At 49.9% G+C, this 13,673-nt stretch overlaps 1 protein-coding gene across 1 annotated transcript in view; it reads left to right on the forward strand.

The window, feature by feature from the left end:
• Positions 1 to 628: 628 nt before the first annotated feature.
• Positions 629 to 13,673, forward strand: part of tmtopsa (teleost multiple tissue opsin a) — an 83,429-nt gene continuing 70,384 nt past the window's right edge. Inside the window, exon 1 of the mRNA XM_085377836.1 lies at positions 629 to 1,001. Within this exon, the coding sequence (XP_085233962.1) occupies positions 629 to 1,001 (373 nt within the window). The remainder of the gene's footprint in view (positions 1,002 to 13,673) is intronic.

The following is a 13,673-nucleotide window of genomic DNA, read 5'->3' on the forward strand; positions in this document are numbered from 1 at the left end:
GAGCAGAGGTGGGGCTGGGGTGGTGGTGGGGAAGAGCAGCTCCATAAACTTTATTGAGCGGGACTTTTTGTCGAGTCGCGCTCTGAGCAAGAGCGGGTTGGCGTTTCTCTTCGAGGAGCGCCATTATCGCCCGATTGGTCGATGCTGCTGGATGCCCAACGCCGCTCCTTCCACCCACACACCCTCCCAGTCACCGAACGTCAGCTACCGGAGAGCGGGCCACGGTGATTTAAACACGGACAGAGAGAGAAGGTGTTTGCGTGAGAGACAGGAGCGTCTCCGGAAAGAGTGCGAGTGCACACTGTAGACATCCACACGGTGGAGCAAAGCCTACAAACTTTATTCCTTTTCTTTCTTTCATTTCTTTTTTAAGATATATTCCTGTTTACGAACACTCCCCTCCCCCTGAACAAAGACAAAGTTTTGACATCCCCACCAAAAAAAGAGCAAAAACAACAACTATTTATCACCCCACTTGTCCGCTTGGCTCTACTTGACGTTTCTTTTTAAAGCAACAAGTGTTGTCGGCTACGGTTCTTTTTCCACACAGGAGGAAAAAAAGAAATACCGATGATATATTAGCTACCGTGGTCACTCGGTGTGGCACCGCAGTGACACCAGGACTGCCATGATCGTGTCCAACGTGAGCCTGAGCGGCTGCGCGGATTTCAACAGCGCTCTGTGTGCCGGAGCCGGGGAAGGGCACCTGGGGGGCGGATCATACCGGGCCGCTCTCACCCCGACTGGGAACCTGGTAGTGGCTGTGTGCCTGGGCTTTATCGGCACTTTCGGACTTATTAACAACCTGCTGGTGCTTGTTCTTTTCTGCCGCTACAAGATGCTGCGGTCGCCCATCAACCTGCTCCTGATGAACATTTCCATCAGCGACCTGCTGGTGTGCGTACTGGGGACTCCGTTCAGCTTCGCGGCCAGCACGCAAGGAAGGTGGCTCATAGGGGAACGGGGCTGCGTGTGGTACGGCTTCGCCAACTCGCTCTGTGGTGAGTACAAATGCGGGATCAGTTAGGTGGTGCTATAGGTTTCTGTACTGTATACAGGCTCTATATTCTTTATTTCACACGAGGTCGTGAGTGTTGCTGCGCGGAATGCGTGGATCCTCTCCAGAGCACTGCGCTTTGTAGACTGGATCGTGGTATGCTTTATTCGTACAGACGAAATGATGATTTTGAAAAAGAAAACGTAAAAATGTCCAACTGTCTCTCGTGCACTGAGTCATGTGTGAAGCCATATCAAACTTTCACAGAAAAGCTTAAAAATCTTCGGACTCCTAATGAATTAAATCTGGAGATAATGAGCAATGCTCGTGTGCCACTCTGGAGACAATAAGAGCCTGTTATTACAGCTGTTTGTTCGTTCTGCATGACTCGTCGCTGCTGGAACAAGGCATTTTGTTTATTGCAAGCTTTCTCTCGTTCGTTTCGTGCATTTTGGGTGGGATCATCCTGCAGTCTCCTACGTCATTAAGGTCTTTCATTAAGGTATCGCTTAAAGTGGAGGTTATCTTATTACGTTTGATTGTTTTAAAAAACAAACAAACAAGCAAATAAAAAACTCATTCTGCACGAGTCAACTGGTTCATGAATCCAATCCGTGATTCGAGTTGCACATCTCCTCTCATAATCCCGATGAAGCTTTCACATAAAGATGCGCAGGTTTGGTCCAGGTGCGGTACTGGTCATTATATCTGTGGATGTGGTCTGGATGGAGCTCCGTGACAGACCGTACCGTACCGGTCCCTTCTGCAGCTGTGTGCATCATTTTGACATTCTCCTTGTCATAAGACAGCTCCACGGTTTCACGAAAGTAATTTAGTCATTTAGAAATCGTTTGTTCGAATTCCATTATGAACTCTGCAGCATGTCACAGTACTGTCGGCTGGTGATTTTTGTGTGCAACCTGCTATTAAATGGCCGCTAAATGCTTATTACCGTTTAGTTGAGAGGCTGTACCTGAGGCGAATCAAACCTCCTCACTGTGCACTGTTCATTTAGCTGCTCCTGCAGGTCTGTAGCGGGCTGTGGCGACGCTGTCTGCCTCCATGGCAGGTACATCTGCAGCATTTGTTGCAGAATAAAACATTTCCAAGGGGGAAAGCTGTGTAATGAGAAAACGGGATGCTGCTATACCTTTGCTCAGCAGTGCTGACATAAATAAATTGGGTATAATGATGCACACAATAGAGAATAATGCTGGTACGCACTTGCTTGATACTGGGCCAGACTGGATTGCGGAATTAAAGTAGAGCGATCAGACCAGGTGTGCTCTATACCAGCAGCAAACAAGGAGTTTCAATTAGCATTAAACACAGACTTACATTAATTGTCCTCTAAGAGTTGTATTAATTAAAACCGTCAGTGCACACATCCGAGTCACTTGGATGAAGTTCTCTTTTTTGCAAGCCTTATTTCTGTATAAAAGATGAAAATGTTCTTCTGTCAGCAGGAGTCCTTGGCCCAGTGCCTGATTTAAAGTGTTTAATGAACAGAGTCACGCTGGATGTCTGCGGTCAGCGGTGGCAGCCTTTCACTGATGAAGTTTGCAAGGGCTGATAAATCTTTTCTAAAACTTCTCTCACTCACTTCAACACATCTAATCTTCTGATGTTTAAAGGCCTGCTTTAAGCTGAGAAATGGCCACTGGAGCCAAACATTAGGTCCTCTGATACCTGCTGCAACTAAAGATTTCGGGCGTTTGATCTTATCTCGAATAGGATTACAGCTTGTTAGCCACCTATGTGAGAGTCCAGTTGCTGTGAAGCAAAAATCCCTCCGAGATAAAAGTCTGATTTCTACTTGAGAAACATTTGTGTTACATAATTTCCCATCCTTACTTTATGGTCATTCTGTGGCCCTGAGGTCGTCACGCTTCTTTGTGGTCACTTTGTGCATTATGTGAGCACCGAAACCTTCCTATCCAGGCGACAAAGGAAGAGGCTAAACACGGAGCAAACAAGTCCAGCAGGGGTTTTAATCCCCTGCTTTTATCAGCTCTTTCACACCTTGATCTCTGGATAACATTTACCCGCAGTGCACACTAACTAAATTGCATTTTACTTTCCACAAGAGCCTCGTGAATCTGTCAGCCTTTTAAATTCAAAACAGGCTCTCGACTGGTACACTCGCTTCCTCTGGGATAAGTTCCAAAACTTTATTTCTGTCTTATCATGGTGCAAAAAAGGCAAACTTCCAATCATTTTACAGTATCTGAGCGAGCTTTGATCGCATCCACCGTCTCGCTAACTCGAGTGTTAGACCAAGATTAAGCACCATGTGAAAATATGTAACACTGACCTCCACAAAGAGCCAATTTATTAAACATCTGACAAAAAAACTGGGCTTCGACAAACGTAAATATTGTAGGGAGACAGTGTGTGTGTGTGAGGGAGAGAGAGAGAGAGAGAAATATCTCACAGACATCATTAGAGCCTCCACTGGTTATGGATGAGTAATTCCTCAATGGCCTCATAAAACCAGAATGAAAGAGTGAGGGAGGGCCAGAGAAAGGAAAAGTGAAATTGATTGTTTGGGTGAATTATGCCGGGTGCCGCTTTGACAAAGCGACAGTCTCTGTATTCGTCGAATCTCCGCGAAGCTTTTCTGAGTGATCGATGTTCCTTCAAATTAGAGGGCATCACTGTCAGTGACAGAAGACATTGTTAGCGTGGCGTTAGCACGTCGTATTCCTGCTCTCTCTTCACATCGATTTCTTCTTTCTGCTCACAGTCTTAGATGTTTGAATGACTGAACAATTGAAGATGTATTGCATTGACTTTTGTGCCAAGAGCACCCACTGAACACAATTTGTGGAGACGCATGCATGTGCATGTGTGTGTGTCTTTATCTGGACCTCCTCACCCACTGCCATCAGCCTCCTGGCATCCATTTAGCTGCTTCACCTCTTCTACCCGCCTCTTTGCATTTTCTTCTCTGTCTTGCTGAACTTTTAGTGTCTTCCATTATACTGAAGATGAACAGGACAGGATCTTTTTTTTTCTGTCTCTGACAGCTCGTCTATGTCTTCCTGCATGCCTCCTTCTTCAAGCAGGCTCTGCACACAGTCGCTGGATTAACCTTGCACTGCTGGGGGCCACTCACCACATATTGGAGTCAGATTGCTTTCCGCATACACTCACTCGCTGACCTGCGCACAGCAGCATCACCGAAATAGGCGGGCAAACTGATGAGCGTGCACGTGGGGGGAAAGGAAAATGCACGAATATGTGCATCATGTTGGTGCGCACAACTTTTGGCCTGAGTGATGTTAATTTGTCAGGACGCTACGCAGAATTCTCAGTAGGGAGAAAGAAAGCAGAACAACGCTGCCCTGCTGTAAAGGTCATAGCAAGCAAGCCGACTAATGAGGCACGGTAATAAATACTGAATTAAAGGTCTTGCATAGCAGAGACCCAAAAATATGTTTAGGACGTGATGTGTGTCTGGTGTTCAGCATTCATGATCATGTCCGTATGCTCTGACTTCGAATAAGAGGTACGCACGTTTGATGTCTCTTAGTAGACTCGGTGCGTATCGCGCTGGTTTCGCGGGATCTTCTGAATAAACACAGCTTTACTCAATCCTGTGTTTTTCATTCAAACTGTCTTTTCCTGGATATACGGTATCAAAGGAGTGATGCAGAAGCAGATGGTTTCTAACAGAAAAGCAAGACAGAAGTGGCGAGTGAATGTCACACAGGCAGGAGAACAAAGACTGTTCCTTTATACATATAAATATATATATATTTCAGATGTTATCACATCATAAGATGTTTCATTTTGGAATATTACATTCAGCTGATACATTTGATCCTGCCAGAGCAGTAAAAGATTGATGCAGGGTGATGTTTGATTTCAGATGCTATCAAAGTTATATCCAAAGATGTGTGGGTGTCTTTCATGATGATATTACATGGCCTCTAATAATGGATTTATTCATACAAAGAACCTTGCAAAGCAGAGACAGTGTTGTATTCATCGGGTAGGTGAAAGTTGTAGGGGATCTGCTGCTATAATCTAGTTTTCCCATTAAAAGCAATGAATTAAATCAACTACAACAGTTTCCATGAGCCTGAGACCAGAAGACTTCAGCAACATGATGCCAGTATTCAATTTTGGGTTAATTTTGAGCCGTGGAAGAGATTTGCTAATTAGTTTTTAGTAAATGTGAAGTTTGATTTATTGTGACAGTTCTTAAAAACTGCTTAAGGGATATTGGAGAAATTTATATTCAGCTGTTGTCTGGAAGATATACAATATGCACATGCTCACCAACCTGACCCGAGACTCATGACCACAGCCAATAAAGTATGTTGTTTAAGATGAAATGCTCTTCTCTTCAGCAGTATATTATTTTCCTCATGCTATTAGGGATGCATCAGTACTGTACTCTGGATCAGGTTACAGTTATACTTCAGTCAATGAGCTCATCAATAGCTTCAATGCTAAAATGTTAAATGTAATGGACACTATTGCTCCCATTAAGGTGAAGGTTATCTCTGGAAGGAAGAAGTCTCCATGGAGAAACTCCACACTGGTGAAAAATGAAAAAAGAGAGCGTAGGAAAGCTGAGCGCAGATGGAGAAAAACAAACCTCCAGGTTCATTATGACATCTATAAAGAGAAACTTCACAATTCTAATTTACAACTGAGGAGTGCAAGGAGGTCCTACTTCTCTGACATCATCACCAAAAACAGTCATAATGCTCGAGTCTTATTTGCTACAGTTGACAGGCTAACAAACCCTCCTGTGTCAGTGGCAGCTGAACTTCATTCAACCATGGCCTGCAATGACTTTGCCAAAGTCTTCAAAGACAAAATCCAAAAGATTAGACAAACAATTGGTACATCAACAGCAGATTCAGGATATGTACTGTGTCCACCAAAAAACAGTTTAAACACCATGAAACAGTTTCACCCTATGTGGGATACACCAGGCACAAATACACGCACACGCAGGTATGTACTGCCAACTTCCACATTTATTTGTCACTGTTAGTTTTGACAGCTGAATCAGTCGCACAGCCTGACAGCTCACGAGCCCAGCTGATCTCTCCTGGCCGCTCCTCCCCGTCTCACTATAAACACAGCGGAGGGAGACCATCATCAGTACATAAACACCATCAGCTGTTCTTACCGGCCTCGCGGCGCCGCCCTGTTGAGCCTTCTGCTCCACTCCTCCCCTGCAGCTGCGCCCGGGGCCACGCCTCCGCCACACACCCCCACCGCCCGTTCGAGGCCGGGGAGCCGTCCGGCCGAGCCAACTCCCCCTCCCGCGAGCGAGAGAGGAAATCGGCCACCGCCATCTGCGCCCCCGGCCTATGGATCACCTTGAACTTAAAGGGCTGCAACGCCAGATACCACCGGGTGATCCGGGCGTTGGCATCCTTCATGCGGTGGAGCCACTGCAGCGGGGCGTGGTCCGAACAGAGGGTGAATGAGCGTCCCAGGAGGTAATAGCGCAGGGAGCCGACCGCCCACCGGATGGCCAGGCACTCCTTCTCCACGGTGCTGTACCGGCGCTCGCGCTCCGCCAGCTTCCGGCTGATGTACAGGACAGGGCGGTCAGCCCCCCTCACCTGCTGAGACAAAACGGCTCCCAGCCCTCTGTCCGAGGCGTCAGTCTGCAGAACAAACGGGAGGGAAAAGTTAGGAGTGTGAAGCAGCGGCTCCCCACAGAGAGCATTTTTCACTCGCACAAACGTCGCCTGGCACGGCCCCGTCCACTGGACCAGATCCGGGGCACCCTTTCGAGTGAGATCGGTCAGGGGGCTGGTTAGCTGTGCACAGTGTTGGGAAGGTTACTTTTAAAATGTATTCCATTACAGAATACAGAATACATGCCCCAAAATGTATTCTGTAACGTATTCCGTTACGTTACTCAATGAGAGTAACGTATTCTGAATACTTTGGATTACTTAATATATTATCGTGCTTTTTACAACAACGTGAATGTACTATTGCTGTGTGATTTATTACTATTACTGAAGGTCCGCGACTCCGAACTGTAGTAAAGGGACCTCTGACTAATACGGCGGGGTCCCTGTCGGCTCATAGCCGAAAAATAGCTTTACTTTGTTGTGTGGGTCAATTTTTCTTGCGAGAGACAGAGAGAGGCGTTGAAGACGTCAGGCACTCTTCTTGGCTGCAGTGGTTATTATTATATTTACATGCTTCCAGCTCCCGTTTTTCCACGACGACAACTCGTACCTTTCCACTCGCCTTTTTCTCCCTCCTCGCGCTCACAGACACATAACGTGTATGGCAGTGCATTCTCCCTGCAACACGGACTATACTGCCCATGATGCTACATTCTTTAGAGCTATGCTTGTAGCATTCTGCCTGTTAGCTTAGCACAACAACGAAAAGGTGCTCTCTCACCCAGGAAACACACAGTCGCAGAGAGAGAGAGCGTCGCCCTGTAACCATGGCAACCGTAACGCTGCCGCCTGGAACGAAAGAACGTAGCTGTCAAACAAAACCCAAACAGTCCTGACCCGCGACAAAATGAAACAGGAAAGTACCGCAGTGTAATCCATTTATTTCAACAAAGTAACTGTATTCTGAATACCACCTTTTTAAACGGTAACTGTAACGGAATACAGTTACTCATATTTTGTATTCTAAATACGTAACGGCGGTACATGTATTCCGTTACTCCCCAACACTGGCTGCGCAAACCCCGGCACAAAGCGACGATAGTAACCCGCCAACCCCAAGAACCGTCTCACCTCCTTTTTCGTCCTGGGGCGCGGGCAGGATGCGATAGCCGCCGTCTTCTCCACCTGTGGACGCACCTGCCCGCCCCCCAGGTGGTACCCCAGATACTGCACCTCCCTCCGTCCAACCGCGCACTTCCTCGGATTGGCCGTGAGCCCCGCCCCCCTCAGGGACTCCAGGACCGCGGCCACCCGCAGCACATGCTCCGCCCAGGTGTCGCTGTGGATGATCACGTCATCCAGGTAGGCGGCAGCATACGCCGCGTGCGGACGCAGCACCCGGTCCATGAGACGCTGGAAAGTGGCCGGGGCCCCGAACAGGCCGAACGGGAGTGTCACGAACTGGTACAAACCGTACGGAGTGGAGAAGGCCGTTTTCTCCCTGGCCTCGGCAGACAAGGGAATCTGCCAATAGCCCTTGGTTAAGTCCAGCGTCGTGAAAAAGCGGGCCGTGCCTAACCGGTCCAGGAGCTCGTCGACCCGAGGCATGGGGTAGGCATCAAAGCGTGATACTTCGTTCACCCTGCGATAGTCGACACAGAACCGTATAGACCCATCCTTCTTCGCCACCAGAACGATGGGGCTACACCAGGCGCTGTGCAACTCTTCTATTACTCCCATCCTCAGCATTTCCGCTAATTCCCTCTGCACGATTTTTCGCTTATGCTCCGGGAGCCTGTAGGGCCGTGAACGCACCGTCACGCCGGGCTGCGTCACGAAATGGTGCTCGATGAGGGACGTCCGGCCGGGCAGGGGGGGAGAACACGTCCGCAAAACGCTGTTGCAACGCGACAACATCCGCTCTCTGGGCCTGTGTGAGATGGTCATCACAAGGGAGGGAGGTGGGAATGATAGAATTTGGCACCTCAGGCCCCAACTCATCTCTCTCCTTCACCAAGCTCACCAGAGAAGCGGTTTCAACCTCTCGCCACTGTTTGAGGAGATTGAGGTGATAAATCTGCGCGGCTCCTCCCCTGTCCGACCGAGCGACCTCATAGTCCACGTCCCCGACTCGCCGTGTGACCACAAAGGGACTTTGCCACTTGGCGAGCAACTTCGAGCTGGAAGAAGGGAGTAACACAAGCACTTTATCTCCCGGTGAAAATTGCCTGAGTCTAGCCCCTCTGTCATACAGGCGTTGCTGACGCTGCTGAGCCTGGAGCAAATTCTCCCGTGACAACCTCCCCAAAGTGTGGAGTTTTGCTCTCAGGTCCAACACGTACTGAATCTCATTTTTGGCGGGGCTCGGACCGTCCTCCCAGCTTTCTTTAATCAGGTCGAGCACCCCACGTGGCCTCCTGCCGAACAGCAGTTCAAAGGGAGAAAATCCCATGGAGGCCTGGGGCACCTCCCGCACTGCGAATAACAGAGGGTCTAGCCAGTGATCCCAATTGCGTTCATCCTCGTTAATGAACTTCCGAATCATGGACTTTAAGGTCTTATTCAGCCGCTCCACCAGCCCGTCAGTCTGAGGGTGGTAGACGCTGGTCCGAATAGATTTAATGCCCAGTAATTCGTACAGTTCCCGCAGTGTACGAGACATAAACGACGTGCCCTGGTCAGTCAGTATCTCTTTCGGGATTCCGACTCGGGAGATGACCTGAAACAGTGCCTGCGCCACACTCTTAGCCGAGATGGTGCGCAGCGGAACTGCTTCCGGGTACCGCGTTGCGTAATCCACCAGGACTAACACAAAGCGGTAACCGCGTGCACTCCGGTGAAACGGCCCGATGAGGTCCATGCCGATGCGCTCAAACGGGACCTCAATGAGGGGGAGAGGGCGCAGAGGCGCTCTCGGTATGGCCGGCTGGTTAACAAGCTGGCAGTCTGGGCAGGACGCGCACCAGCGGCGCACATCCGCTCGGATGCCCGGCCAATAAAATCGGGCCGTTATTCGCTCCAGAGTTTTCTCGTAGCCCATATGCCCTGCCATGGGGTTATAGTGGGCCGCCTGGAAAAGTGTTTCCCGGCGGCCCTGCGGCACCAACAACTGGGTGTGTGTTTCCTCAGTCTGAGTGTCACGACTCACTCGATATAATCGGTCATTTAATAAGACGAAACGCGGGTAGGTCTGCGCGGCCTCAGGGCGCACCACGTGACCATCAATAGCCATCACTTGGTCAAAGGCTGAGCGTAGGGTGCCGTCACGAGACTGCTCCAGTGGGAAATCACCCATGGGGGACACTTCCGGGGCCGGCGGGACGTCCCGTGAGGGACCCGCCGGCTCCTCCCCCCCGGAGTCGGTGTCGGACGACCCCGCGTCACCGCTGAATGCTGCGCACACGCTACACCCCGCTTCCGGTCGTGATCGCACCCCCGCGTACTGCCCCAGTAGCTGATGAAACCCCGGCCAATTGGTACCCAGAATCAGGGGGTGCGACAGGCGCGGGCTAACCGCCGCCGTTACCCTATGTGTATGGCCCTTGTATTTTAGCAGCAGCGGCACTATGAGGTACCGGTGCACATCACCATGAACACACCTCACCTCCACCCATTCTGCCTCCAATAATGCCCCGGGGCGAACCAAGCCTTGGTGCACGAGGGTCTGTGTGCAGCCCGTGTCCACCAACGCTTGGCGTATACCCCCTCGAGTCCTTACCGGAATACTGTATGTCCCTCCTGGACCGGGGGAGGGTGCTGGGGCGCCAACAACGCGGAACACCTGCCCCACTTCCATAAGCGGACACTCCCTCCTCAGGTGTCCTGGCTGCCCGCACTTCCAACACTCCGGCCCCGGCGTCTGTGCTGCCCTCCGTGGCTCGGGGGCGGCTCCACTCGGCTCGGTTCCCCTGGACGGCACCAATGCCGCGAAAGGGTTAGTGGGGCTCAGCGCCGGCGGCCGCTCTGCCTGCCCTGGTGCCGGCACACGGCGTCTCGGGGCCGGCACTGGGGCCTGTTTGTTCGGCCTCCGTCCGGCGTCCCCGGGCTCCCCTGCTCCAGCGGCAAGGTGGTCCTCCGCCAGCGTCACCGCTACCTCCAAGCTTGCGGGCCGGTGGCACCGGACCCATCTCGCCGTCTCCGCTGGCAATCCCTCCGTGAACTGCTCCAGCACCACCTTGTCCACCAGCTTCGTCTCGCCCTCCGATGCTCCCGGCTGCAGCCAGCGCACCGCCGCGTCGCGCAGCTGCCGGGCCCAGGCGAATGGTCGGTCCGTTGCAGCCAGCCGACAGGCCCGGAACCGCCGGCGATGGTCTTCGGCGGTGAGCCCCAGCCTGTCCACCACCGCCCGGCTCACATCCGGGAAGCTGCTCCTCGACGCCGGAGGCAGACTCAGGGCCGCTGTTTGTGCCTCCCCAGACAGCAGGGGGAGCAGCCGCAGAGCCCACTCCTCCCGTGGCCATTGGCAAGCCTCCGCCATGGCACGGAAGGTCTCCAAAAAAACCTGTGGGTCGTCCCCGTCCCCCATCCGGGGCACCGCCACCGACAGTGGCGAGGGCTTCGGCGTGGCAGCGGCCCCGACCAGCCGCTCCAGAACTTGCGTCTGTCGGTCCGTTTGCTCCCACAGTGCGGCCAGGTGGGCACGCTGGTCGGCCGCCTGATCCCGGCTCATCGTCGCCATCTCCGCTAGCATCTGCGCCAAGAATTGCAGGGGCTGGGCGGGTGGCGCGGCCTGTGGGTCGGACATTCCCCCACCAGCACTTTCCTGGGTTTCGGCACCACTTGTGGGATACACCAGGCACAAATACACGCACACGCAGGTATGTACTGCCAACTTCCACATTTATTTGTCACTGTTAGTTTTGACAGCTGAATCAGTCGCACAGCCTGACAGCTCACGAGCCCAGCTGATCTCTCCTGGCCGCTCCTCCCCGTCTCACTATAAACACAGCGGAGGGAGACCATCATCAGTACATAAACACCATCAGCTGTTCTTACCGGCCTCGCGGCGCCGCCCTGTTGAGCCTTCTGCTCCACTCCTCCCCTGCAGCTGCGCCCGGGGCCACGCCTCCGCCACACCCTATTAACAGCAAAGACCTGGAGGACATCTTGGGTCAACTGAACTCCTCCTCTTGCTGTTTAGACGTCCTGCCAACAAGTTTTTTCAAAAAGGTCTCAAAGACTTTGGAGTCAGACCTGTTACAGATCATCAACCTTTCTTTAATGTCAGGTGTGTTTCCAGAACCACTAAAAACTGCTGTAATAAAACCTATACTGAAAAAGGACAATCTTGACAAGACACAAATGAACAACTACAGGCCGATCTCAAATCTCCCATTTTTAAGTAAGATCATTGAAAAAGCAGTTTCTCAACAGCTGAGTTACTTCTTAAAACAGAATAACTGCTACGATGCCTTCCAGTCAGGTTTTAGACAGAACCACAGCACTGAAACCGCTCTGACCAAAGTGTTCAATGACATATGTCTGAATACAGACAGTGGAAAAATGTCAGTCTTAGTTTTACTGGATCTCAGTGCAGCATTTGACACAGTTGACCACAACATATTACTCAAACGACTGGAGAACTGGGCAGGTCTTTCAGGAACTGTACTAAACTGGTTCAAAACATACTTAGAAAAAAGGAAATACTTTGTATCAATAGGTAACTTCACATCTGAGCAGACAAGTATCACATGTGGAGTTCCCCAAGGTTCCATCTTGGGACCCCTTCTGTTTAACATTTACATGCTCCCACTGGCACAGATTATAAAGAACAACAAAATAAACTACCACAGCTATGCAGATGACACACAAATATACATCACAATGTCACCAGGAGACCAAGGCCCTGTACAGGCTCTTGGTAAATGCATTGAGGAAATTAATGACTGGTTGTGCCACAATTTTCTCCAGCTAAACAAAAACAAAACTGAGGTAATAGTCTTTGGAGCCAAAGAAAAATGATTACAGGTCACCAGAGAACTTCAATATACCTAAAAACCACAAACCAGTAGTGGTGATGGATGCAGACCTAAACTTAGAAAAACACATTAAGACAATAACAAAATTAGCTTACTATCATCTCAAGAATATTTCAAGGATAAAAGATCTGATGTCTCAACAGGACCTGGAAAAACTAGTCCATGCATTCATCTTTAGTAGGCTTGATTACTGTAACAGCATCTTTACAGGTCTACCTAAAAAATCAGTCAGACAACTGCAGTCATTCAGAACTCTGCTGCTCGAGTCCTCACTAAGACCAAAAAAGTGGACCACATCAGTCCAGCTCTGAGGTCTTTACACTGGCTGCCTGTTCGTCAGAGGATAGACTTTAAAGTTCTGATGCTGGTCTATAAAGCTCTGAATGGTTTAGGACCAAAATACATCAGTGACCTCCTGACCCAGTATGAACCTTCCAGATCCCTCAGGTCATCTGGATCCGGTTTTTTATCTGTTCCCAGAGTCAGAACCAGACACGGAGAAGCTGCATTCAGCTTTTATGCTCCATATATCTGGAACAAACTCCCGGAAAGCCTCAGATCAGCTGAAACACTCAGTTTATTTAAATCCAGGTTGAAGACTCCCCTATTCTCGGCTGCATTTGAATAAAACACCAAATCCACACGTTTAAGCTTAAATTTCAAAATGTACTCTTTCTTTTTCATTTTAAATCATGGTTTTTATTTGTTTCTGTTTTTTAATGTCTCTGTAAAGCACTTTGAATCACCTTGCTGTTGATTGTGCTATATAAAGAAACTTGCCTTGCCTTATACTGCTACATCAGGCTGCCAGCTCAGCTTTTAGTCCTGCCGCAGTCTCAGGTACATTCAAAACTAAAGACATTTCTTAAAGGTGACCCATTCTGCTGATTTACATTTTCATATTATTACTGTCAGACTCTATTGTATTTTAAACTTCACAGTTTAAATTATTAATCTCATACTGGGTCTTTGTGAAGCACGTCAGCTCATCTAGTTTATTTTTTCGTTTCTCTCCCTTTAAGCCAACTTTTTTCTAATTGGCTATCCTTCACTAATAGAAGGTTTGAACAGCAGATGGGCGGG

The sequence above is a fragment of the Diplotaxodon limnothrissa genome, linkage group LG18 (assembly GCF_057381915.1).
Source record: "Diplotaxodon limnothrissa isolate DT_005_m linkage group LG18, D_limnothrissa_male_GT1.1, whole genome shotgun sequence".
In the NCBI taxonomy this organism is placed as follows: Eukaryota; Metazoa; Chordata; class Actinopteri; order Cichliformes; family Cichlidae; genus Diplotaxodon; species Diplotaxodon limnothrissa.